Raw genomic sequence first — 25,969 nt, 5'->3', positions numbered from 1 at the left:
TAGGTTGGTTGAGGGGCAGTTCTATGGGCATATGTGAAGCCCTCTGTGACATGCTTGCGTGTAAAAAGGGCTATACAAATAAATTGGATTTGATATGTCAGTCATCGTGTGATAACGAAAATAGGACTAGGCCTATTATATGTATCAGACAAAATATTGCAAGCTCCATCAAAGGTATCGGGCATATGTTCATCCCGCATTGGGTTCGAACCTGCCACCTCTGACATCCCAAGCGCCACCACTACGAACTACGCCAACAAAAAGCTAGCTAACCATAGATGCGGGTGGCCTGTTACATACCTGAGGAGTGAGTTTCACCGATACACACTGGCTACATCTATGAACTACTTGTTCTGAGCAGGTGTTGTCAGTGAACAGGCTGTAAAACTGTTGGTTAAGACACTCATGAAAAACTGATGCTAATTATCTGGGAAACATTCTCTAACAGCAGTCAAGTTGTCATTGTTTGTGTCAAACAAGTTGTGAATTTGTTGTAACATTAAAACAGGAGATCATGACTGTGCTCAAAGTGATGCTCAAGATCCAGTGGTTTGCTCTGTAGGTGAACGAAACTTTTGGAAGATGTTGTAGCAAGCAGAATCACGTGAAAAATTACAGGATATGCTTTTTTTCCATTGGTTGTTGCATTAAATCTTACCCAGATAAAATGGTGCTATTTTCCGATTGGCTATTGTACAGACCCTTTCTTTTTTTTGATTGGCTGATAAGTGGCAGGCTCAACTAAGAACTCCAGGGGAGACGCACTTGATTCCTGCCGGTTCCATAGTGAGACTAGCGCGGCCAGAGGAATTTTGGTTGGGTGCTGCGGCATATTAAATATATTATAAATATATTTTTTCTGCATGAGAAATACAATGTGTGGCGGGAGGGCGTGACAAAAGACCGAAATGAGTGACTGTCACGCTCAATGCGTGACACTTGAGAGCCCTGGTTATACAACCTATGAAATCAGCAAAGGAATGTTTGAAGCATCTTACATCAAATTTACAAAAACTGCAAAACATGATGCATGTGTTTAAGCTGTTATATGGAGGGGCCGACAAAGTTTTAAGATCATATTTACCTAAGAGGGAAACCAAACTTCTCCACAGATTCTTGGAAGAAGGCCAGGGTGGTTGATGCAAGGTTATTGGAGGCTGCACCAAGATACATTATCTGTAATACCATACACACATTTTGTATTAGGCAAACACATATAAGCAGGATAAACATGTACACATTTATTCCTGAAAACTGTACTTACCTTCTGTGAAAAGCCATCTATGCCACCAAAGATGACAATGTTGTAGCTGCAGGAAAATGTGTCAAGATGTTATTCTGAATAAGCCCATCATTATATTTGGGTAAAATAATGAATGAATATGCTCTTTGTGAAAGTAAATTACCTGAGGATTTTATGATTCGTGTCGATGTGCATCAAGGACTGGGGGCCTGGAACTGAGTAGGTTCTTCGGACAATGCAACCCAAGTTGGTCATACGTGATATGACTCTAACGGTGTCGATGCGGTGCATGGAAGCTCTGACGCGGTCATACTGCACCTGCAGTCCTTGGGCTTGCAAAAGGGCTTTCACCATCCGATAACCTGAGTGAGGCTGGATTTGATGTCTCTCACACACCGATCCAATTCCTCATCTGTGAGAGTGCTGTACAGTATGGAAGCAAATCAGTGCCATAATGTTTTGAATTTTAAATGGCATTGATTAATGAAATGTAAACACCACCGAATTTTTTGGTTTTGAATTCATCTCTTTAAAATTGAAATATGAATTTATTTATGAAAAAATTCAGGTCCCAAAGTTCAAGGTTCAGAAATTCAGGTTGCTCAAATTCGAACAGTAAAATTCACCAAAATATATATATATTCTTAATTCAAGCTTTGAAAATTCAAATCAAATCAAATTCAGGCTGCTCAAATTCGAATGGTGAAGCAGAGCCGAAAGAAGTCGAGCCGAAAATGTTTGATTGGAACAGCAGGGATACCATGTAGGCTATTGCTTGCCTCAGACCGGACCGCTCTTTCATCAGACCCCAGGCTGTGATTGAATGACTGATATGCATGTATGCATGAGGCATGTATGCATGTATGACTCCCTGCTGCTACACCGGGATGAGAGGGGCCTGAGGAGAGAGGTCTGCAGTTGGACCCTTCTCGGAGAAGTGAGATAGTTCAGGCTCAATAGGTCAGGCATTCAGGCTCAATTGCCTTACCTATCCTTGGAATCCCGGATGTTACAATCTGAATGTTTTTGGCTCGAATATTTTCGGCCCAATTTTTTGGGCTGGTTTAACTCCTCCACTCTTTGGTTTACAGGTTCACCTGGAACAGAAGATGTCTCTTTGCTAGTTAGCATTTTTTATAAAATTGGTTAACCATTTCATTCGCCTTTTCATCATGCTATGTGAAAGGTTTAAGTTGTGGTATTACATATGATCTCCAATAAATCAATTCAAATGATGTTATGCATCTGGTATAGGAGTTGTTCTTGCCTATGCGTCCCACCTGCTCAGCTGCCATCTCCACCCGGTTTCAAGGTTGTTTCTGAAAATGAAGAGATAGAGACACAAAGAACAGCCTGCTTCCCACACCCAGTGTGAGACCCAGCTGGTGATTACAGTTCTAGAGTTGTACTGTAATGTATTATACATTCTTTAAACCGCAAACTGGATTTGATAAGCGGAATGTTTATTGGAAGTTTAATGCAGACCTTTTAAAAAGTATAGAATATTGTGACACAATAAAGTGTAAATAAATGTGATATTAGATATTCGATTTGATTCATCAATTGGAAGCTATAGCAATAGATGGGAATTCTTTAAGTATAGGGTGAGACAATTTTCAATCCAATTTGGGAAAAAGAGAAATAAAGAAGGGAAGGAATGTGAACTCAAACTGATTCAAGACATTGACAAATGGTGTAAGAAGATGTCAATGTCAGAAGTAGAGCGAAATAAATGTATAAATCTGCAATCTAAATTGGATGAGCTATATCTGAATAGAGCGCATGGAGCTTTTGTAAGGTCAAGAGCAAGATGGTTAGAATAAGGGGAAAAAAACACAGATCTTAAATTAATATCTGAGGAGGTATTTAGGTTTTATGCAGACTTATACTCTTCCTCTTACTCCAGGGTGGATTCAAATGCTTTCTTTGAGAAAATAAAAATGTATATTCCTAAAATTAATACAGAGTTTAAGGCACTATGTGATTCTGAGATTCACCTACAGGAACTAAGTAATGCAGTTACAAGTATTTCATTAGGAAAGTCTCCAGGTCAAGATGGGTTAACCTCAATTTTTTTTTTATTATTTTGGGAGGATATAAAGGATTTATTGTTTATGCTCTCAAGGAATGTACTGAATATAAGACTCTAATGCCTACAATGAGACAAGGATGAACCCTTGTGCTACTTTAGGGTTGTTTTGACCCACAGTTACGTTGTGACAGCTTTTCATGATAAAAAAAATCAAGTGAAACATTTTCTTTATCCTTCGCACGGTATCGGGGTCGTTTTGACCCACAGCTATGTTGTGAAAACTTTTCATGATAAAAAAAATCAAGTGAAACATTTTCTTTATCCTTCGCGCTGTCTTAGGTTCAATGTGACCCACAGCGTTGTCTGCGTTGTCTATTACATCACGCTCGCGCTGTCTCCGGGTCCTTGTGACCCCCCTGCCGTGTCCGTGTTGTGTGTTACAACACCGCCGTTGTCTATTATGCCACTCTCACTGTATCCGCGTTGTCTGCTTGGACACTGAGCGCTTGGACGTTTCAGAAGCGGTGGGATACTGAGCATTTGGACATTTCAGAGCAGGTGGCATGCTGAGCGCTTGGACACCGAGTGCCTGGACGTCTCAGAGTAGGTGGCATGTTGAGCGCTTGGACACTGAGGGCTTGGACGATTCAGAGGAGTTGGGATACTGAGCGCTTGGTCACTGAGCGCTTGGATGTTTCAGAGGAAGTTGTCTGGGGAAGTGCTTCTACTACTACTTACTACTTACCCTCTTTGTAATTTTAATTGAGTTATTGGTGGAAAATTAAGTAATTAACAAACATTCATCAAAGAATAAAACCATTGAGAAAAGGTCCCCTAAATAACCTTACCAACATGCCAATTTTCATCATATCCCATTTTTAATCCTTATCCAACCAGGATTTACATTCGCATGCATTGAAGGGAGGAAATCTCCCTTTTTTTTACAAAAAAGATTTATATCTCTATCTGTCTGCAATACCGCTCTCGGCCTCTACGCAACTCGGCGCTCTCACGCTTGCCAGGCATAGACAGTAGAAAAAAGCACACGCAGCAATTGACTGGTTGGGCAACCCTGGATACAGGACTGTTAACGGTGTGTTTTTCGCCTGGAAGTCTCTAGAAATCTGGCACCTTATTGAATGAAATTAAAAAGAGTGAAAGAGTTCACAGACACCAGAATGAACGCGTTCACAGTATCGTTCATCAGGCAGTAATACAGTACGTTCAGTTCACCCAAATTATCAACGAGTTCATGAACTTTCGTTCAATGAATGCGTTCAGGCGCAACACTGGATTTAACCCCTACTGGAGAGAGTTGTGGGAGACGACGATGATTGGTCAAAGTTGCGGGAAAATTGCAGTGATTGGTTAAAATTGCAACGTAGCGCTGAATTCGCAGGGAATTGTTGAATTTGCGTGAATTGGTGCGATCGCAACATCGCGAATTCCTGGAGGGTCTGACTACTTACATACATTCAGTGGGTTAGGGTCAGGACAGCAGCCGTTGTCTAGAGTCACGGAGCTATGGCTGGGGATGTCACTGCACTGAAAGTTCTACAGCAGATGTTTGACAGTGATGTTGTGAAAACTTTTCACAATAAAACGATAAAGTGACATATTTGTATTCCTTGCCTTGTCTACCTAGTCTGTTGCGTGACTCTCGTGCTGTTTCCAAGTTGTTGAGACTCCCCGTACCTAGTCTATTACACCATTCTTGTGAGACTCAACAGGGAAGAACACTCGCTGGACGTCAGGGGTTATCACTTGATCCAGGTCACACAGATCCTCCAGGGCCATCCCCAAGTCGCCAGAACCAGTGTAGTTTATGTCATAGTCAAACACAATATGCTGTATGGAGGAGAGAGACAGAGAGAGAGAGACAGATAGGAGGGGAAGAGAGATGTCAACAGTCATGAGATACATAGAAAGACACTAGTTGATGAAGTGAGAGAGAATCACTTAGTTTGAGAGAGAATCACTTAGTTTCAGTTAGAGCAATAAACTTCCTCATCTCGGTCGGATGAATGAACACCCTTCCCCCCCCCTCGTCTCGGTGTGTTCCTTGCGTTGTCTACCTGGTCTGTTGCGTGACTCTCGTGCTGTTGTTGAGACTCGCCAATCCTCTCAAGGTTTCAGAGGAGGTGGCATGCTGAGCGCTTGGACAATGAGCGCTTGGACGTTTCAGAGGAAGTTGTCTGGGGAAGTGCTGCTACTACTACTTACATACATTCAGTGGGTTAGGATCAGGACAGCAGCCGTTGTCTAGCCTGTTGACGTTCCTGTATCGCCCGCGTTACAAAAATGCTGACCCCCCCTTCCTCAGTTACGACGCACTAAATTCTAACAAATATATTTTTTAGACGCTACACATGTTATACATCATTGGAAAGCTACGATTCTTGTGCTTGTAGATATGTAAACCATTTCAAGATCGAGTCACAACAACAAGTTTAGTCAACGTCTTTGTCCAGTCACCACTTTGGTGATGTTTACAAAGCCAAACGTCTCTACTTACCCTCAAAGGTTCTGTGTCGTCCAGGTATGCAAACAACACATCAAAACTTGATCTGCGTACATTCCCAAGGGTTCAAAGTATCTAACCATGTAAAGTAATTCTCCAAATACAATGTTTTACGTTCATGAATAGCCATTATCCTTTGTTTCATTATGCAAGTTAGCCGACGGAAGAAACAACTTGTGCACATAAAAGTGCACATTCCTCCGGTTAGAAACGGAGAATTTACGATATGGAGGGATCAAAATGTCCGTTGAACCCTCCCCTTTTGATTGACACCTTGTTTGACCCAATAGGAGCTTCCATGCCCCGTTGACAGCCCTCTAAAGCCAATTAGGTCTGTGCGTCCTGCCCCCCCCCCCCGCCCCCCCCCCCACACTCTTTCTAAACAAATTTCTCGAACTGGCTTCGACTGGCTCTGAAATGAGCTCGTTAGCCTTGTAGCTGAAAGCTAGCTGAAAATGCCAATACCTCATTTGTATGTGTCTGTGGAGCCGTCAAAATAAAAGTCGATTGCGCAATATGGTATTGCGCAATCAGTTTTCTTTGTGCGCCAATCCTGGGAATCAGATAAAGCACTCCAATGTGTTCATGCTTCAATTTTTGTGTTTCAGTAATACTAATTAGGGATTTAGCTATTATATATGATAGTTCTAAGTACCACCTTTCATTAGAGATAACAATTATGAAAAATAATACCTTTTATCCTGAGTATTTGACCTTGGTTACAAAGGGTCATTTTGGAGTCTCCAAAAGGCCCTTTTAGAAAATGAATGGATGTACTCTTATAAAAACATGTGTCAAATATGAATATATTGTGGTATTATGTTTGACTTTTGATTTGAATTGGGTAAGGCTTCAACCTGTGGTCCAATTTAGTCTTCCAGCTAATACCTACCACCTCTAGGCCTCTTCAGGCCTCTGTTTTCAAAACAAAATCTAGACGGAAATAGAAATTTTCACTTTCCTTGTGTTCAAGCTTCTATTACTCAACACTAGTAGGACTGACAGGGGTCCTGACAACAGGGGACATAACTTCAGAGTGTCAGCTTTCAAAAGAGATCATTTACATGCATGTACTCCAAATGGTTCAAGAACAGCTTCCAATTTACTTTGGGTATGCTGTTTAGGCGTTTTCAGGCAAATTTAACAGGATTCTGAAGAGGCTAGAGTCACCGGAGGTATGGCTGGGGATTTCACTGCGCTGAAAGTTCTACAGCAGATGTTTGACAGTGATGTTGTGAAAACCTTTCACAATAAAACAATAAAGTGACATATTTGTATTCCTTGCCTTGTCTACCTAGTCTGTTACGTGACTCTCGTGCTGTTTCCAAGTTGTTGAGACTCACCGCACCTAGTCTATTACACCACTCTTGTGCCGCTTCGGGTCAGAATCAGAATCAGAATCAGAAAGGGATTTATTCGCCATGAAAGTTTGCACAGACAAGGAATTTGCTTTGGCAGGAAGGTGCATACAATAAACATATACCTAAAATTTAAATATGTGGACTAACTATACTAAGGGTACATAAACTAGCAGTACTAAGTGGGATTAGAATAGAATTAAATATACAATAAAATGTAAGTTGCCGTAAATTACAATATAAAAATACAAAAATACAAATATTACAAAAAATACAAATGTACAAGATGTTGTAATGCAGTGCAAAAAGCAGAGTGTTTTAAGCAAGAAGTCATTTGAGTCAGTGTGGTCCCTTGGCCTTGTTGAAGAGGCCAACAGCGGAAGGGAAGAAACTGTTTTTGTGGCGTGAGGTATTGGTCCTGATAGACCGCAGCCTTCTGCCGGAGGGGAGTGACTGAAACAGGGAGTGTCCAGGGTGGGAGGAGTCGGCCACAATCTTCCTCGCTCGCCTCAGGGTCCTCGAGGTGTGCAGGTCCTCGAGGGTAGGCAGATTGCAGCCAATTACCTTCTCAGCAGTACGGATGATACGCTGCAGTCTGCTCTTGTCCTTGGCAGTGGCAGCAGCGTACCAGACGGTGATGGAGGAGGTGAGGATGGACTCAATGATGGCTGAGTAGAAGTGCACCATCATTGTCTTTGGCAGGTTGAACTTCTTCAGCTGCCGAAGGAAGTACATCCTCTGTTGTGCTTTCTTGATGAGGGAGCTGATGTTCAGTTCCCACTTGAGGTCCTGGGAGAGGATAGTGCCCAGGAAGCGGAAGGACTCCACAGTGTTGACTGGGGAGTCACACAGGGTGATGGGGGTGAGTGGGGCTGTGTTCCTCCTGAAGTCCACAACCATCTCCACTGTCTTAAGAGCATTGAGCTCTAAGTTGTTCTGGCTGTACCAGGTCACCAGGTTGGCCGCTTCCCACCTATAATCAGACTCGTCTCCACCAGAGATGAGCCCAATAAGGGTGGTGTCGTCCGCAAACTTCAGGAGTTTGACGGACGGATGACTGGTTGGTGTACAGGGAGAAGAGCAGAGGAGAAAGGATGCAGCCCTGAGGTGATCCGGTGCTGATGGACCGGGAGTCAGAGACTTGTGTTCCCAGCTTAACGCACTGCTTCCTGTCAGACAGGAAGTCTGTGATCCACCTGCAGGTGGAATCAGGCACGTTCAGCTGGGAGAGCTTGTCCTGAAGCAGGGCGGGGATGATGGTATTGAAGGCAGAGCTGAAGTCCACAAACAGGATCCATGTTAACTGCATCGTCCACAGACCTGTTGGCTCTGTAGGCAAACTGCAGGGGGTCCAGTAGAGGGTCAGTGATGGATTTAAGGTGTGCCAGCACCAGGCGCTCGAAAGACTTCATTACCACAGAGGTCAGGGCGACGGGTCTGTAGTCATTATGTCCTGTTGGCCTTGGCTTTTTGGGCACAGGGATGATGGTGGAGGACTTGAGACAGGCTGGCACATGGCATATCTCAAGGGAGGTGTTAAAGATGTAGGTAAACACCGGAGACAGCTGGTCAGCGCAGTGCTTGAGGGTGGCTGGAGAGACAGAGTCCGGCCCAGCTGCTTTGCGGGGATTCTGCCTCTTGAAAAGTCTGTTAACTTCACCCTCCTGAATGGAGAGAGTCGTCACTGTAGAGGGGGGGAGGTGGGAGGCCTCCTGGGTGGGAAGGGGTAGTTCAAGACTGTCCAATTGTCTTTCAAATCTGCAGTAGAACTCATTCAGGTCGTTGGCCAGGCGGGAGTCGTTAGTGGAGTGGGGGGCTCTGGGCTTGTAGTTGGTAATTTGCCTGAGCCCTCTCCAGACAGAAGCAGAGTCGTTTGCAGAGAATTGGTGTTTTAGCCTCTCTGAGTACAGTCGTTTAGCCTCCCTCACCGCCTTGCTAAACCTGTTCTTCGACTCCTTGAAACTGTCTTTGTCCCCACTCCTAAACGCGGCCTCTTTCTCTGACCTCAACCTTCTGAGTTTAGCTGTAAATCAGGGTTTGTCGTTGTTGTAGCTTACCCTGGTGCGTGTTGGTATACAGCAGTCCTCACAGAAGCTGATGTATGATGTCACAGCCTCTGTGAGCTCATCCAGACTATTGGTAGCAGTTGTGAACATGTCCCAGTCAGTGCAGTCCAAGCACGCCCGCAGATCCTCCATAGCTTCACTGGTCCACTGTTTTGATGTCCTCACAGCAGGCTTACAGCGCTTTAGCTTCTGCCTGTATGCAGGAATCAGGTGGACCATGGCGTGGTCAGAGTGACCCAGTGCTGCTCGGGGGACCGCATGGTATGCTTTGCTGATTGTAGAGTAGCAGTGATCCAAGGTGTTTCCTTCTCTGGTAGGGCATTTGATGAATTGTCTATATTTTGGGAGTTCTTGAGTGAGATTGCCTTTGTTAAAGTCGCCTAGCACAATAACCAAGGAATCCGGATTTTCATGCTCCACACTCAGTATCTGGCTGGCGAGCACACGTTGAGCCTCGTTGACGCTAGCCTGCGGAGGCATGTAGACGCCAACCAGAATGAATGATGCAAACTCTCGTGGCGAGTAAAAAGATCTACAGTTAATAAAAAATGATTCCAGATCAGGAGAACAGTGCTGCAGAATCACTGTCACATCTTCACACCAGCCACTGTTAATGTAAAAACAAATACCACCGCCTTTCGTTTTGCCAGAGAGCACAGGGTCACGATCCGCTCTCAGCAGTTTGAAACCCACTAGCTGTAGCGCAGAGTCTGGGATCAGTTCACTCAGCCATGTCTCCGTAAAGCACAAAACGGAAGATGAATGAAAGTCTCTGTTTTTCCACACCAGCAGCTGAAGTTCATCCAGTTTGTTGCTCAGTGAACGCACGTTGGAGAGAAATATCCCCGGTAACGCTGTGCGTGCCCCACGCCGACGGAGTCGCACCAGAGCACCGGCTCGTTTGCCTCTCCTACGGCGCTTCGCTGCTAGGACAAAGCCGAGGGTGGCTTTGACTATAATTCCGACTAATTCCGCCGCTGGAAGCAGAAAAGTGGGAAATAAATCCACAGGAGTTGTAGTCCTGATGTTTAGAAGTACTTCTCTAGTTAGAGAACCCCGGAAATCTTGGCAGAACACTGAATTAACAGACAAAACAAGACAAAAAAGAGCGCACCTAACGACCGAGGCAGCCATCATCGGCGCCATCTTGGGTTCAATGTGACTCGCCAATCCTAGTCTGTTACACCACTCTCGTGCTGTATCCAAGTCGTTGTGACCCACCGCAGTGTCACAACAACTTTTCCCAATACAAAAATACACATTTTCTTTCATAGCATTACAAAGTAAAGGTCTCAATCTTGTCAGCAGTATGTGGCTAGGATGAAGTACAGTTTATTAGAATCAGTGGGACCTGTTTTAGGCTGAAATCTAAGCACTGTCATGTAATGTGAACTACTACAATGCATTCGATACTATTGACTAGTAACACACCATTTCTACACCGAGACCCATTCCCATGCATCGTTGACCCCGACGACAACAGGGGGTGTACAGAAGACAACAACTGAGTACATCGGAGCGGTGTTTGCTGTCAAGTCAGACAGTGCCAGCTGGATTACATGGGCTGCCTATACAGCCGCCAAGGAGAGCGTGAGGGTTAATACCATTACTTCCTAAACCTGGTAAGGATAAAAGATGCATAGATAATTTAAGACCTATAACCTTACTTAATGTTGATTATAAGATATTTATGTCATTGCCAATAGGTTGAAAGAGGGTATGTCACAAATTATTAGTGAATCGCAATCGGGCTTCCTTCAAGGGCGATCTATCCTTAACAACAAAAGATTAGTTTTAGACTTGTTAGACTATAGGGACAAAATTGAAGATGAGGGTTTTATTCTGTTTTTAGACTTTTGTAAAGCATTTGACAGGGTGGAACATCCTTTTATTTTGAAAACATTGGAACATTTTGGTTTTGGTGAACATTTTCAGAAGGTTATAGGAATGTTGTATGATGGTATAAATAGTTCAGTACTATTAACACTGGGTGCATGCAAAAGATTTGAGGTGAGGAGGGGAATTAGGCAGGAGTGCCCAGACTCACCTCTTCTCTTCATTATGGCTACAGAACTATTGGCAATTTGGATAAAGCAAAATGACAATATTCAACGATTGAATGTACTGGGAAGTTCATTGGATACAAATCAGCTGGCACAACCCTTTTCCTTAAGAATGCGGCACAGATACCAACATCTTTGGAAGCCATTTCGGTCTTCTCAAAGGCTTCAGGGCTATGCCTAAATTTGAAGATATGTGAACTAATGGCAATACATGATACGCCATTTACAGCTATACACAACATACCTATTAAGAATGAAGTAAAATATTTGGGAATTAATATTTCGGGTAATATTAAGGATTTAGATCATAGGACAACATCCAATATTGAAAGTATTTTGAAGAAGAATAGGACAATTCTGAATACATGGTTACAAAGGGACTTACCTATATTCGGTAGAATACTATTATCTAAGATGGAAGGCCTTTCGAGACTCATTTATCCAGCGTACTCTTTGGCCATCCGTGATAAAATGATCAAAACAATTAACCAATTATTTTTGATTTTATTTGGAAGAATAAACATCATTACATTAGAAAGAATGATATTATTAAATCAGTGGAAGAGGGGGGGCTGAATGTCATTGACTTTGACCCAATGAATGGCACATTAAAACTGAAATGGTTACAGAGCTTTGTAAATCGATATGAGAGTCTCTGGATCAACCTACCTTCAAAAATCTTTATGGATTTCGGAGGTATAGAATCTTTGCTCAAATGTGACTTTGATATCCTTAAACTGCCAGTCAAGTTGTCAGATTTTCACCAACAAGTCCTCCGTTATTGGAAACTAATCTACAAGCATAACTTCTCTCCTCATGACACACTAATTTGGAATAATAGTTGTGTACTAATGAAAAATAAATCATTTTATTTCAAAGAATGGAAGGAACAAGGGATATGGTCTGTTCAACATCTTATGGATGCTTGTGGTAACATGTTGGATTATAATGAGTTTAAACTCAAATATAATGTATTGTGTACTGATAGAGAATATTATACAGTGATTAAGGCGATTCCACCAGCTCTTATTTGTATTATCAGGGGGTCCTTGACATATTCAGAGCTAGTACCTAGATTAAACTTGCTGAGAATTGAGGGGTGTTCTTTTTTGGACAGGAAATGCAACAACCAATTCATAAGATCTTGTCTTACTGTAGAAGGTTTTCCCTCATCTTTAAAATGAAGATATGTTACAAGATTACACTAGCAGTGAGAAGAAAACAATCAGGAGTAAATATCTACGTTTCCTTATATCCCAGAAGACAAAAGAAGTACACTTTAAGACAATCAATGACATTATCCCTCTAATGAATTTCTACGCCTTAGATTTAAGGTAGGCTCAAATGAATGTAATTTCTGCAAGATAGAGATAGAAACTACCGAACATTTGTTGTTTCCCTGTAATAGATCTGCTTTATTCTGGAAGGATTTTCAAAATTGGATATTAGATAATAATATCCAATTCCAAGGACAAAAATTGTGAATTTCTATTTAATAATTTAATAATACTGGCCAAATATTTAATGCACAAATGTAAATGGTTGAAAGCCCCTCCCATGTTTAGAAGATTCTTAAATGAGGTGTCACTTTATTTAGATTTGTTGAAGTTTCTTAAATCTACAACTGCCCTACATCTACACAAACACATGTCAGATTTGAAACTTAACTGGACCCCGTGAGAGAAGTTAGTATTGGTGAAATGTTTTATTGTTTGTAAATTATGTTTTTTTGTTTTCTTAATGCATTTATGTTATTTACGTACTGTATCGATACCTTTTGTAATGATTTATGTTATTGCAAAAAAAACAAAAAAAGACTAGGGGTGTGTCTATTACATTTACATTACATTTACATTTATTCATTTAGCAGACGCTTTTATCCAAAGCGACTTCCAAGAGAGAGCTTTACAAAGTGCATAGGTCACTGATCATAACAACAAGATAGCCAAAAAACATCGCGAGTAGCCAAAACATGAAGCACACATTGTGAACAACCAAAGTAAGTGCCAAAGGGAAGAACCATAAGAGCATGTAGTTAGTTACAATTAAACAACATGAACCGCTATAAGTGCAAGTGTACCTGTGGGAAAAAAAAGCAAGCAACAGTAATAAAAACAATAAATCACAGCGAGAACAAACATTTTAAAACAGTTACCACTAACCACAAGAGCAACAAGTCTCTAAGCAAGAGTCATTGTGATCCTTGAGGAAACTAACATCGGGTCAAGCGAACCATTCCTAAGTACCGTTGTACTCCCGGAACAAGTGCGTCTTGAGCCTTTTCTTGAAGGTGGAGAGACAGTCAGTATCTCTGATGGAGGTGGGGAGTTGATTCCACCACTGGGGGGCCAGACAGGAGAAGAGCTTCTGTTGGGACCGGGCGGTCTTGAGCGGTGGGACCACCAGGCGGTTGTCTGAAGAAGACCGTAGGTGACGGGTGGGGGTGTAAGGCTGCAGGAGAGACTTGATGTAGACGGGTGCAGTCCCGTTCACTGCTCGGAAGGTCAATACCAGGGTCTTGAATCTGATACGGGCCATGATAGGTAGCCAGTGGAGAGAGACGAGGAGCGGGGTAACATGGGAGCGTCTGGGTAGATTGTAGACCAGGCGGGCCGCTGCGTTCTGAATCCTCTGAAGAGGGCGGGTTGCACATGCTGGGAGACCAGCGAGCAGCGAGTTGCAAATGTCCAACTTGGAGAGGACAAGTGCCGAACACTTTACGAAGTACACTGCAATACAGTGCACTGCAATACAGTGCACTTACATCTGTAGTGCACTCCGTCGCTGATTAGTGCTGTCTCAAATGGAACACTTACGTTCAGTGTTGGGAAAGTTCACTTTCTACATGAACTAGTTCAGTTCATGGTTCACAAATTTTAAAATGAACTAGTTCAGTTCATAGTTCATAATTCAAAATTTTGAACTAAGTTCACAGCTCCAAAAAATGAACTAGTTCAGTTGTTTTTTTCAATATGTTGCGGGCTATAATTTTTCTAAATTATTTCCACAGCCCATATAGAACCACAGACGGTGCGGCGGTGCGACACTGGTGGCTGCCGTTGCCATATTGAAATCTCTATCTGTCTTCAATACCGCTCTCGGCCTATACGCAACTTCGGCGCTCTCACACTTGCCAGGCATAGACAGTAGAAGAAAGCACACGCAGTGATTGACTGGTTGGGCAACCCTGGATACAGTACTGTCAACGGTGTGTTTTTCGCTTGGAAGTCTCTAGAAATCTGGCACCTTATTGAACAAAATTAAAAAGAGTGAACGTGCCGTTCACAGACACCAGAATGAACGCATTTACAGTATCGTTCATCAGGCAGTAATACAGTACGTTCAGTTCACGTTCACCAAAATTATGAACGAGTTCATGAACTTTCGTTCAATGAACGCGTTCAGGCACAACACTGCTTACGTTAACCACTTGGCAGAAGTGACAGACGCAAATCTGCTCGCGGAACCCGTGAATCTAAGGCGGAAGTGACAGACTCAAATCTGCTCGCGAGTCATTTCGTCCGCCATTATTTTAGAAATGAAAAGCTGCCGAAACGGCTCCTCCTCTTCCGCTACGTAGCCAAGATGGGGGCCGTTTAGGGCGAGTAGTGTCCATCGTTGTACACTGCATTTTTTGACCGTTTGCAGTACGCCATCCGGGTACTTTCAGTGCCCTGAATTCTGCTGGTTCTGTTAGTGTCAGCGCCCTAAGCACTGAAAGTCAGTGCTCGAAGATTGATTTTGCAGTAGGTTATTTGTATACACTGACCCCACTGTACATCTTGCAATACAAAATACAGAATTTCATACATACCTTTGATTATTTTTTGTCTATTCCAATATGTTATCTTCTTTGGCTCTCGACGAAGGCGGTCGCATTTTTCTCTCCTCCCCTCCCTGACCTTCCCTGCTTGGCTGTGTCTTGTCTTGTCTCAAGATACTCTCTCATCATCACTCTCCGAAACTAGAAGCATGGAATTAATTAGCTGGTCTCTCAATGCAATTGACACCATCTTCTCGAAGAGAAGCTCGAGTTCGGGGGAACCCAACTGTCCGGACGGGACGTTCGCAGCTGGCTACACGATGGACGCGTGGGAGAATTGGCGTGTCGTGTGTCTAGCGGCGCTTTCCTTGGAGGATGTTGAAGACATCTTCATATTCGGAACCATGATTACAGGCTTTCTGCTGTTTGGAATAGGCGCTGGCTTTGTATATCGGAAAATCAAGGAAACGGCTGCAGCCATCAAAAGCCCCATTAGGCTGCCCGACATGATTTATGCGGTGGGCAGAGTTGTTGGAGCTCAGACTGTGAACTTACAACGCAGCATTGATAACAACAGGGATAAGTTTACGGCTCTGCAAAGGAAGATGGAGGACATGGAGACCTTCCTGAAGGGTGGACGAGAAAATTGAGTTGCGGCTACTCGTCAAAACAACTACCCCAATCTTATCCACTTTCGGCCCCGTAACCAGCACAGGCCTTGGCCAAGGCCGTCGCTGGAAAACAACTCCCCAGGAGAGCGCTGAAGCGAGACTATCTTGCTCTTCCCTCCCCCCCCCTCCCCCCTCCCCCCTCTGATGTTATGATAGTATTCAATGACACAAATCTGTGTTCTAGGAAGAGTGGTCTGGAGTCACAGAGGTCCGATAATATCAGCTTTAATGCAGCAGTTGGAAATCAACAAGTACAGAGCTCTGGGGTTGTCTACGTTTTCCTACCCGCAACAGAGTTTGGGTTGGTTGTCCCCAGCATATATTTATACAGTGCAATTAAAACAGAAAGATGAAAAGAGGGTTGAGCTTGTTCCACCTGCTCGGGTGCCGTCTCCACCCGGTTTCAAGGTTGTTTCTGAAAATGAAGAGATAGAGACACAAAGAACAACCTGCTTCCCACACCCTGTGTGAGACACCATGTTTAAGCCTGAGCACACTTCTAAGTTTCATAAGACATAACTTTAATAAGCACAATATATTCTTTAATCCCTCTTTTGATCTCTGTAAACACCAGAGATCAATCAACATAGCCCGGACCAACCACCGCCTCCTCATCCTGGTCAGCCAGCCCCAGCAACGGCTTTTGGAACCCCGTCTTTGGGTTTTCCACAGCCGAGACAATGATTCGGTTGCACTGGGACCTGATACACAGGATAGAGCAACAATCATGTTGATATTGATACAGCACACTCTTAAGTAAAATAGCGGAAACCTTCTTAGTCCAGTACAATTGTAGTGTGGTCAAGCAGTATCACTCTTGACCTAGTCGTAACCCTCTTTTCCGGACTCTCACATTCGTAGCAATAGCAAACGGTTCACTGGCCCTCCTGGCCCTTCTCCACCAACTCCTGCAACGTATGACTGGATTCTGGAGCAGCACAACACATGCTCCAGTGGTACCACATACTTCCTTTCCCCAGCACCTTTAGGGCGTGCGAGGTTCTCTCGATTACCTTGAATGGTCCTATCCATAAATGTACAACAGGCTTCCCCGAACATCTGATGATGTATTGGGGCAGGTGGGGCAGGGTCTTCAAGGGGAAGGGGGCAGACCACTCCTAGGTCTGATGAGGCATAGGGGCAGATGGGGCAGGGTCTCCAAGGGGAAGGGGTAGATCATCCAGTGAGTAAGGGGGAAACAGGGTCTCCAGGGGAATGGGGCCTTAGAACAGGGGTTGTATATCCAAAGGTAGTCAGACCCGCCGGTCTGACTCGTCCTGAAGCAGAAAAGAGTTACAGTCCCAGCATCACCTTATCTCCCATGATCAAGCAGTAACTGAGTCAAATGAGATGCGAACAGTCGAACACCAATGATTAAACACAGATATCAGAATCAGAATCAGAATCAGAAAGGGATTTATTCGCCATGAAAGTTTGCACAGACAAGGAATTTGCTTTGGCAGGAAGGTGCATACAATAAACATGTACCTAAAATTTAAATATGTGGACTAACTATACTAAGGGTACATAAACTAGCAGTACTAAGTGGGATAAATATAAGTTGCCGTAAATTACAATATAAAAATACAAAAATACAAATATTACAAAAAATACAAATGTACAAGATACCATGTTGTGGTGCAGTGCAAAAGCAGTGTGTTTTAAGCAATAAGTCATTTGAGTCAGTGTGGTCCCTTGGCCTTGTTGAAGAGGCCAACAGCGGAAGGGAAGAAACTGTTTTTGTGGCGTGAGGTATTGGTCCTGATGGACCGCAGCCTTCTGCCGGAGGGGAGTGACTGAAACAGGGAGTGTCCAGGGTGGGAGGAGTCGGCCACAATCTTCCTCGCTCGCCTCAGGGTCCTCGAGGTGTGCAGGTCCTCGAGGGTAGGCAGATTGCAGCCAATCACCTTCTCAGCAGTACGGATGATACGCTGCAGTCTGCTCTTGTCCTTGGCAGTGGCAGCAGCGTACCAGACGGTGATGGAGGAGGTGAGGATGGACTCAATGATGGCTGAGTAGAAGTGCACCATCATTGTCTTTGGCAGGTTGAACTTCTTCAGCTGCCGAAGGAAGTACATCCTCTGTTGTGCTTTCTTGATGAGGGAGCTGATGTTCAGTTCCCACTTGAGGTCCTGGGAGAGGATAGTGCCCAGGAAGCGGAAGGACTCCACAGTGTTGACTGGGGAGTCACACAGGGTGATGGGGGTGAGTGGGGCTGTGTTCCTCCTGAAGTCCACAACCATCTCCACTGTCTTAAGAGCTTTATTATATATTGAAATCAAGAACCCATTTGAGGATTTAAAGTGGATATTTTTAAAGTTCAAATAAATCCCTCCTTTCACACCCTTATAGGTTGTGACAACAAACCCAAATTAAAAAGAATATTCCATTACTGATTGCACAATGTTGGCATACAAATCAACAATAATGATGAGACTATGCAGCGTTATGGCCAAGTGGTGTGGACACACTGGACACAGTGGGAAAACCCTAATGATGTTATAGGGGAAAACCCACCGTCACTCCGCAGAGTGGACATTTGACATCCATGTATCCACGGCAGACCTGGACATACTCACAGGCCCCCTTCACCACATACATACAACTTTAGCCAAGCTTTTAGAATTGTAATAAAATAAAATAAATTCGAAACAAATAGAAAAAACTGAAATTAGACAGGATATTTTAACGTTTTCATAAGATCCCTCCTTTCATTGATAACTTTAATCAATACACAATCTCCTCATTTGACTCCTCCACTCTTTGGTTTACTGCTTCACCTGGAACAGAATTTAGCAGAAGACATATCTTTTCTCGTGAGCATTAGGTTTAAGTTGTGGAATTATGATCTTCCATAACTCAATTCAAATGTTGTTAATGCATCTGGTACAGGACTGAGAAATATTTCAATCCACTGTAAACATATCTATAAATTACCAGGCAGTATTGACCCGTTCAGTTTTCTTATTGTTGAGCAAACACATGTAACAGCATCTACTAAGACAATACATCATCATTTGATATGCGCCCGACGATTACATCTGCCTCCTCGTACCGGTGTATGGGTCTCTCTCCCGATCTGTCGGTCGGGCCGGAACCCTCTGGACTCCCTCTTTTCAGCGTCGGGGTCACCATTTGGTTTGACTCTATTATTTTGTGTCTATTCCAATATGTACTGATAGTATTCAATGACACAAATCTGTGTTCTAGAAAGAGTGGTCTGGAGTCGCAGAGGTCCGATAATATCAGCTTTAATGCAGCAGTTGGAAATCAACAAGTACAGAGCTCTGGGGTTGTCTACGTTTCCCTACCCGCAACAGAGTTTGGGCTGGTTCACGAAGTCCAACTGGCTATCTGTCCCTCCCCAGCATATATTTATACAGTGCAATTAAAACAGAAAGATGAAAAGAGGGTTGAGCTTGTTCTCTCGTGCATCAGGGAGTTGTTATTGCCTACGCGTCCCACCTGCTCGGGTGCCGTCTCCACCCGGTTTCAAGGTTGTTTCTGAAAATGAAGAGATAGAGACACAAAGAACAACCTGCTTCCCACACCCTGTGTGAGACACCATGTTTAAGCCTGAGCACACTTCTAAGTTTCATAAGACATAACTTTAATAAGCACAATATATTTTTTACCTTCTGTTTGGAAAACCTTCTCCAGAGCTGCATTTTCACTCCTCTTACGTGCATTAGCTATATTTGTTGTGTTGGTGAAGTTACTGTAGCACCCTTGTGAAACCTAACATTACCTAGCATATGGTTCTGAGATGCAAAATTTAAGTTGAATCTTTCCACTGATTGTTTTGCAAGAATGCTTTCCTTGCTGTCAAAATTTTGCAATTGCAATGGACTCTGAACAAACTTGGACCAACTAGCTTCACTAAATGGGTAGATTAAATCGTTTGGTTTGCTACCTACATGCATACAGCATTCATATTGCATATTCATATCAATATATTCATATTATTTTACTTTTAATGTAAATGTTTTCTAAGTCTGTGTTTTTGTGATAATTGATCATGCTGTACTGCATTTTATGTATTTATATTGTATTGTAATATTTTTTGCCTGGACCCCAGGAAGAATAGTCTCCACCATGGTGTAGACTAATGGGGATCCTTAATAAATAAATAAATATTGCAACTACTTGTAGCTTTGAATACACTGCTAGCAATACAATTAATTGTGCACATGCGTGTATTATGCTAATTGGGTTCGTTTTCCAACTTGCCAAGTGGGCAGAGATGTCAATAGGTGAGTTTGACTTCATGTAGCGCCGGCGTCGCCTGCAGCCCGGCTGACTTGAAGCAGCCAATGGCATTCGAGAGGCAGTTAGAACCGAAACTGTACTGTACAGTAGCTAGTGGTACATGCCAGTGGAGCGAGTGGTACGTGCCAGTGCCTCCACTGGCACATGACAGTGGCTAGTGGTACGTGCCAGTGCCTCCACTGGCACGTGACAGTGGCTAGTGGTACGTGCCAGTGCCTCCACTGGTACGTGACAGTAGCTAGTGGTACATGCCAGTGCCTCCGCTGGTACACAGTAGCTGGTACGTGACAGTGCCTCCACTGGTACATGACAGTTACTGTTCTGTTGATAGTGGTATGCAAGTGTCTCGTGGCAGTTGCATTGGGTGTCTTGCAGCTTTTGTTTACTGTCATGTAGCCTAACTGCCCCGCGGCCATTTTAGAATAAAATTGTTTAAGTATGTGTGGCGGCCTGCGGAAACCCGTGGATGTCGCGGCCGCTCATTGTTGGCTATAAGCCATAAAAGATCAAAAATCGTTTTCTGTCAAAATTGAGATTTTTGATGTTTTGTATCGTTAACACCCTAAACTTCATTGTAATGTACAAAAAGTATATGATTACTTATGAAAAACTATTAATTTCAACGGTTTTTGGACATGTCAGCTAGCAAGATTTTCAAGCCATGTCAAATCAAATGCTTAGTTTGCCTGCTCTTTTGAGTGCTGCAGCAGCCCATAACAACTGATCAATTAAATAACTTGCTGAGAAGTTATTAATGTAGCCTATACTTAAGCTGACATTTACATTTACATTTATTCATTTAGCAGACGCTTTTATCCAAAGCGACTTCCAAGAGAGAGCTTTACAAAGTGCATAGGTCACTGATCATAACAACGAGATAGCCACAAAACATTGCGAGTAGCCAAAACATGAAGCACACATTGTGAACAACCAAAGTAAGTGCCAAAGGGAAGAACCATAAGAGCATGTAGTTAAACAAGTTACAATAAAGTTACAAAAAAACAATAATAAAAACAATACTGTAATGCATTTACATTCACAACGTCATTACGAACAAAAGGATTTTCTCCCATATCACTTTTTGACACAGGTCGACTTTAAAATGATGTAACTTCAGTTGTGATAAAGATATCTGAGTGATTTAAACAGATTTGTATCCAGGAGAGTTTGTAGTTTCCAATATGTATAATACCCAGAAAGTACATTTGTAATCATAGGGTGTCATTAATTGACAAGGTTCTTCATATGAAAATAATGAACTATTATTAACAACTATATTTACTCAGAGTATCGAAATACAAATGTAGGCTACCTATATTGACTTCAGTTATTACAATTAATGATATACGCCACTAGGAGGCGCTGATAACAACACAACGATGTGCATTAGAGACGAGAGTCTACAACGGTGGCTCATGTGCACGCTTAAATTCAGTTACTCTGAGTAAAATAATTTGTTACTAATTCATTACGTGTGTACAAGTCTGCTTTACATTACAGTCACACCATTACACTATATGCAATATAATGTTTAAATCGACTACTTTGTATGATGAGCTTGTAGTGAGACATCAAAAGTATGGTTTGGAGTTTGTTAGCACGAACATTTTAACTTATTTTTTTTTATAAAACTTTATAGCCTGTTCTCCTATTCTAAAATGGCCGCGGGGCAGTTACACGACAGTAAACAAAAGCTGCAAGACACCCAATGCAACTGCCACGACACACTTGCATACCACTATCAACAGAACAGTAACTGTCATGTACCTGTGGAGGCGCTGTCACGTACCACTAGCTACTGTCATGTACCAGAGGAGGCACTGGCATGTACCACTAGCTACTGTCACGTACCACTAGCTCCACTGGCACGTACCACTAGGTGCCAGTAGAGGCACTGGCATGTACCACTAGCTACTGTCACGTACCAGTGGAGGCACTGGCATGTACCACTAGCCACTGTCACGTGCCAGTGGAGGCACTGGCATGTACCACTAGCTATTGTCACGTACCACTCGCTCCACTGTCACGTACCACTCGCTACAGTACAGTACAGTACAGTTTCGGTTCTAACCGCTACTGTGGCATTCTCAGCTTCAAGTCGAACGCACCTAAAACTCTTGACTAATTATAATTACGTATGACATGGATTCATGTCATTATTATATGTTTAGGCGACACACACTTAAAACAATACTGTACATTTATTTGAACTTAACTGTTAACTTTCTCTGATGACTAATAGCAGCGCAATAATATAACAAATATGCTCGTTTAAATGGAATGTTGCAATGTTTCTTTTCGAGAATACCTGAATGACCCATTTGTTTTACTTTTTTTCCATATATTTGAAGCCCAGTCACCCACTGACAATATACAGGCTCACTAAAATGCACGTGGATGTTTACTTCCTACTTTATTCGCCTTGAATATCGGGGTGTACGATTGGTGGATTTTATGAAGGTGTTTAATCCCATCTCTCCACCCAGTCGCCAATGAGAAGCGAATAGGAACATTCACGCGAATTTGGCCGCTGCAAATGGATCGGCACCCTTCGGGGCTCCGTAGTACGAATTTTGGCATCACGAGCTCGTCAAATTACTGCATAGCCCTTTGGTGGTTGATGTTTTTCGGTAATGGCGTAGGCTAGTGCGGTTGCAACGTTGCAAATGTGTAGTGAGTGAAAGGCAAAGTCTTCGCTTTAATGTCAGGACCACTCATTGTAGCCGCTGTCATCGGCGGAGGAATAATCATATTTTTACGTCGTATGTTCCCTAGAAAGAAGTCTGTACATTTGTTGCAGTATCCTGTCGATATAATGCGAGGAAAAACTGTTATCGTGACCGGAGCAAACAGCGGCATAGGAAAGGCCGTAGCCTGGGAGCTGCTAAAACTCAAAGCTCGGGTGATCTTGGCCTGTAGGGACCCACAAAAAGCTGAAGAGGCGGCTGAGGACATGAAGAAACAAGCCGGCCCCGATCAAGGCGAACTGGTCATTAAACACCTTGACCTTGCATCCCTTAAATCGGTACACAGTTTTTGTCAGGAGATCATTAAGGTTTGTAATGTTTGACATTCACTTGGCCTACACATCGGTCACTCATTGTTGACAATGACACTTGTGTGGATGGTTCGGGGTTATCCTTTTCAACCATGATGATATTTAGGTTGTTAAAGCTGTGTTGAGATGGCTCCTCTTTGGATCTGCTGGCCTGTGTGGAAACTTCTTCACTCTATCCTTTCCCTTGTACTGTAGCCTATATCTAAACGTTCAGTGGGATACAGAGGCACTGTTTTTAAATTTTTAAGTTTAACCAAAATCAAGGGCGTAGGTTTGCATAGGGTAGGGACTAGTCACGACCAAGTTTGGGAAAGACACAATTGTCCCCACCAATATTTTGTTATTTAGCCGGTCAAAAGACGCTGGCGCCGGTAAATTAGCCGTGCGCTACCCTTGTCCAAACCCGACCGCATTCTAAACACTGGCCGCTGCTGTTTTTCTGGGGATATTAACTTGATCCAGGGTCACCAAACTGACCATCCATGCTGTCAACATATCCGGGGACGTAGTTATGTCCTCCACAATAAGATATCACGCTTCAACATCTCCAAACTATGCGATAAAATCTCAATTTGACTGTATACCACCACCTGCTGGATGTTTTGTTGAACTCTTCTCAAAGTTTGCTAGCCCCCATCCCTTCCTCCCCTCGACTACAGATCACGTCACACATGATCGTGTATTTTCATTGGCAAGACAAAGTAGTGTTAAGCTAGCATTGAAATACACTCATATGCTAACCCATAGTAGCAGTACGATGACAACACAGACACACTTGTCAGAGTAAAGATCGTCGCCCGATTGTCGCCGAGTGGTCTTTCGGCCAAAGTAACTTTCCTATATTATTTAGACATGTAAACGTCCATATATGTTCATGAAATTATACACGTAGATTGTTTGGTATGCCTAAAATAATACTACTTACACTTTGCTGGCGATAGCAAAAGAAAATGCTGGCAAAAAGAAACTGAGTGTCCAAACCCCGTTCGGGTTTGGACAATAGTAGTTTACAGCGGTCGGGATTGGACACAGTGACGTTAATGGGACCGTGATAGTTTAGCCTAGTACCAGGAGGCTAGCAACTCAAAAGTGATATTAACTGGTAATAAGTAGACCTATATGATCCCTTGGATAGTAATATGGCTATCCCTGTAATCTCAACCAATGTCAGAAGTCAACTAAGCATGGTTAGTGTCTGTATTAAATTGATGAATTACTGTGCAGGAAAAACAGCACTCTGAAGCTACAGATGTAGAGCAGGTTGGTGATGAATCAGCATCAGGGGTTTAGGTGAGAAGTTGAATTGTCCATTTTGGTAAAGATTGCATTAAATTGCTGTTTTTTAAGGGATGTTTAGACAATGTTACCCATGAATGTTATCATTCACACTTACACTTGTAGGTAGTAAAAAGGTGCTATAAATTGGGATGCCCAAATATAATTCATTATTTCATTGCTCACAAGTCCAGTACAGATGATGTAGGCCTAGTACAGCTCCATAAAACCTGAACCAATTACATACATACACATTATGTATGTAATTAGTGTCCCTACCAAAGCTGAGACCAAACCTACGCCCTTGACCAATATAATGTACATAATTAATGTAATAGAAAAAATACAAAAACAGACAAAATATGTAGGGAGTCAGGTGGCTGAGCGGTGAGGGAATCGGGCTAGTAATCCGAAGGTTGCCAGTTCGATTCCCGGACATGCCAACTGACGTTGTGTCCTTGGGCAAGGCACTTCACCCTACTTGCCTCGGGGGAATGTCCCTGTACTTACTGTAAGTCGCTCTGGATAAGAGCGTCTGCTAAATGACTAAATGTAAATGTATTTTTCTTTGATCCTGACAGGATGAGGTCAAGATTGATGTCCTCATCAATAATGCAGGAGTCTACCAGTGTCCTTACACCAAGACAGAGGAGGGGTTTGAGATGCAGCTGGGTGTCAACCACCTTGGCCACTTCTTCCTAACCCACCTTCTATTGGATTTCCTAAAGGGCTCTGCCCCCTGTCGCATTGTGGTGGTCTCCTCCAAGCTTTACAAGTATGGTCACATCAATTTTGACGATCTCAACAGTGAGAATGAGTATAATAAGGCTTTCTGCTACAGCCAGAGCAAGCTGGCCAACCTGCTGTTTACCCATGAGCTCTCACGCCAGCTGGATGGCACCGGAGTAACTGTTAACGCCCTCACTCCTGGCATCGTGAGGACCAGGCTGGGCCGGCACATCCATATTCCCTTTCTGGCCAAGCCCTTTTTCTACCTGGCCTCTCTGGCCTTTTTCAAGAGCCCACTGGAGGGAGCCCAGACCCCACTTTACCTGGCCTGCTCCAGAGAAGTGGAGGGTGTGTCCGGAAAGTGCTTTGCCAACTGCCAAGAGGAGGAACTGTTGCCCAAAGCCATTGATGATCATGCAGCCAGGAGGCTGTGGGACCTGAGTGAGAGAATGGTTGGCCTAAAGCAATGAGAGACCTATACTAGATTTTTACTAGGGCTGTCCCCGACTAAGATTTTCTTTGGTCGACCAAGACTCGACTAAACACTTCTGAAAATCAACTAATCGAAATTTGAAACGTTTTTTTTTTCTATAAATGTCACAGTTTTTCATCAAACCCTTTTTTGTGATGTTTTAACTAACTGCTTTAAGATAATATGAAATCAATACATACGTAAGAAGGTAGATTGACAACTATACAAACATAAATGTACAAACATTTTCCCGATCTGACTCAATGTAGCTGCTGGACATTCCAGATTCAGCCGCTATTGACCTTATTCCGCCCCGCCCACTTTTTTCATCTTTTTGCACTTCCGTTGAATTGGCACTTCCTGTTTACCGGGGATATCATTCGATTCAATGGAGAACTGCAGAGAAGTTCCGCTGCTAAAATATTAAATAATTAGGTCGATTTGTGCCA

At 43.1% G+C, this 25,969-nt stretch overlaps 1 protein-coding gene across 1 annotated transcript; it reads left to right on the top strand.

Moving 5' to 3' along the window:
• The first annotated feature begins 22,614 nt into the window (after positions 1–22,614).
• On the top strand, positions 22,615–25,644 carry LOC136947964 (retinol dehydrogenase 14-like). Its single transcript, XM_067242205.1, has 2 exons — positions 22,615–23,041; positions 24,901–25,644. Exons 1-2 carry the CDS (start codon positions 22,688–22,690, stop codon positions 25,516–25,518), a joined length of 972 nt encoding a protein of 323 aa, XP_067098306.1. The 5' UTR covers positions 22,615–22,687; the 3' UTR covers positions 25,519–25,644.
• Positions 25,645–25,969: the final 325 nt, after the last annotated feature.

This window comes from Osmerus mordax, chromosome 8 (assembly GCF_038355195.1).
Source record: "Osmerus mordax isolate fOsmMor3 chromosome 8, fOsmMor3.pri, whole genome shotgun sequence".
NCBI classification, from domain to species: Eukaryota; Metazoa; Chordata; class Actinopteri; order Osmeriformes; family Osmeridae; genus Osmerus; species Osmerus mordax.
The sequence above is the reverse complement of the archived record's forward strand: the minus strand, read 5'-3'. Positions and strand labels throughout refer to the sequence as shown.

Coding starts and splice junctions, on each gene's coding strand:
- LOC136947964 (XM_067242205.1), top strand. CDS start 22,688: ATGTCAGGACCACTCATTGTAGCCGCTGTCATCGGCGGAGGAATAATC. Junction 23,042..24,900: donor TTTGTCAGGAGATCATTAAG/GTTTGTAATGTT, acceptor TGATCCTGACAG/GATGAGGTCAAGATTGATGT.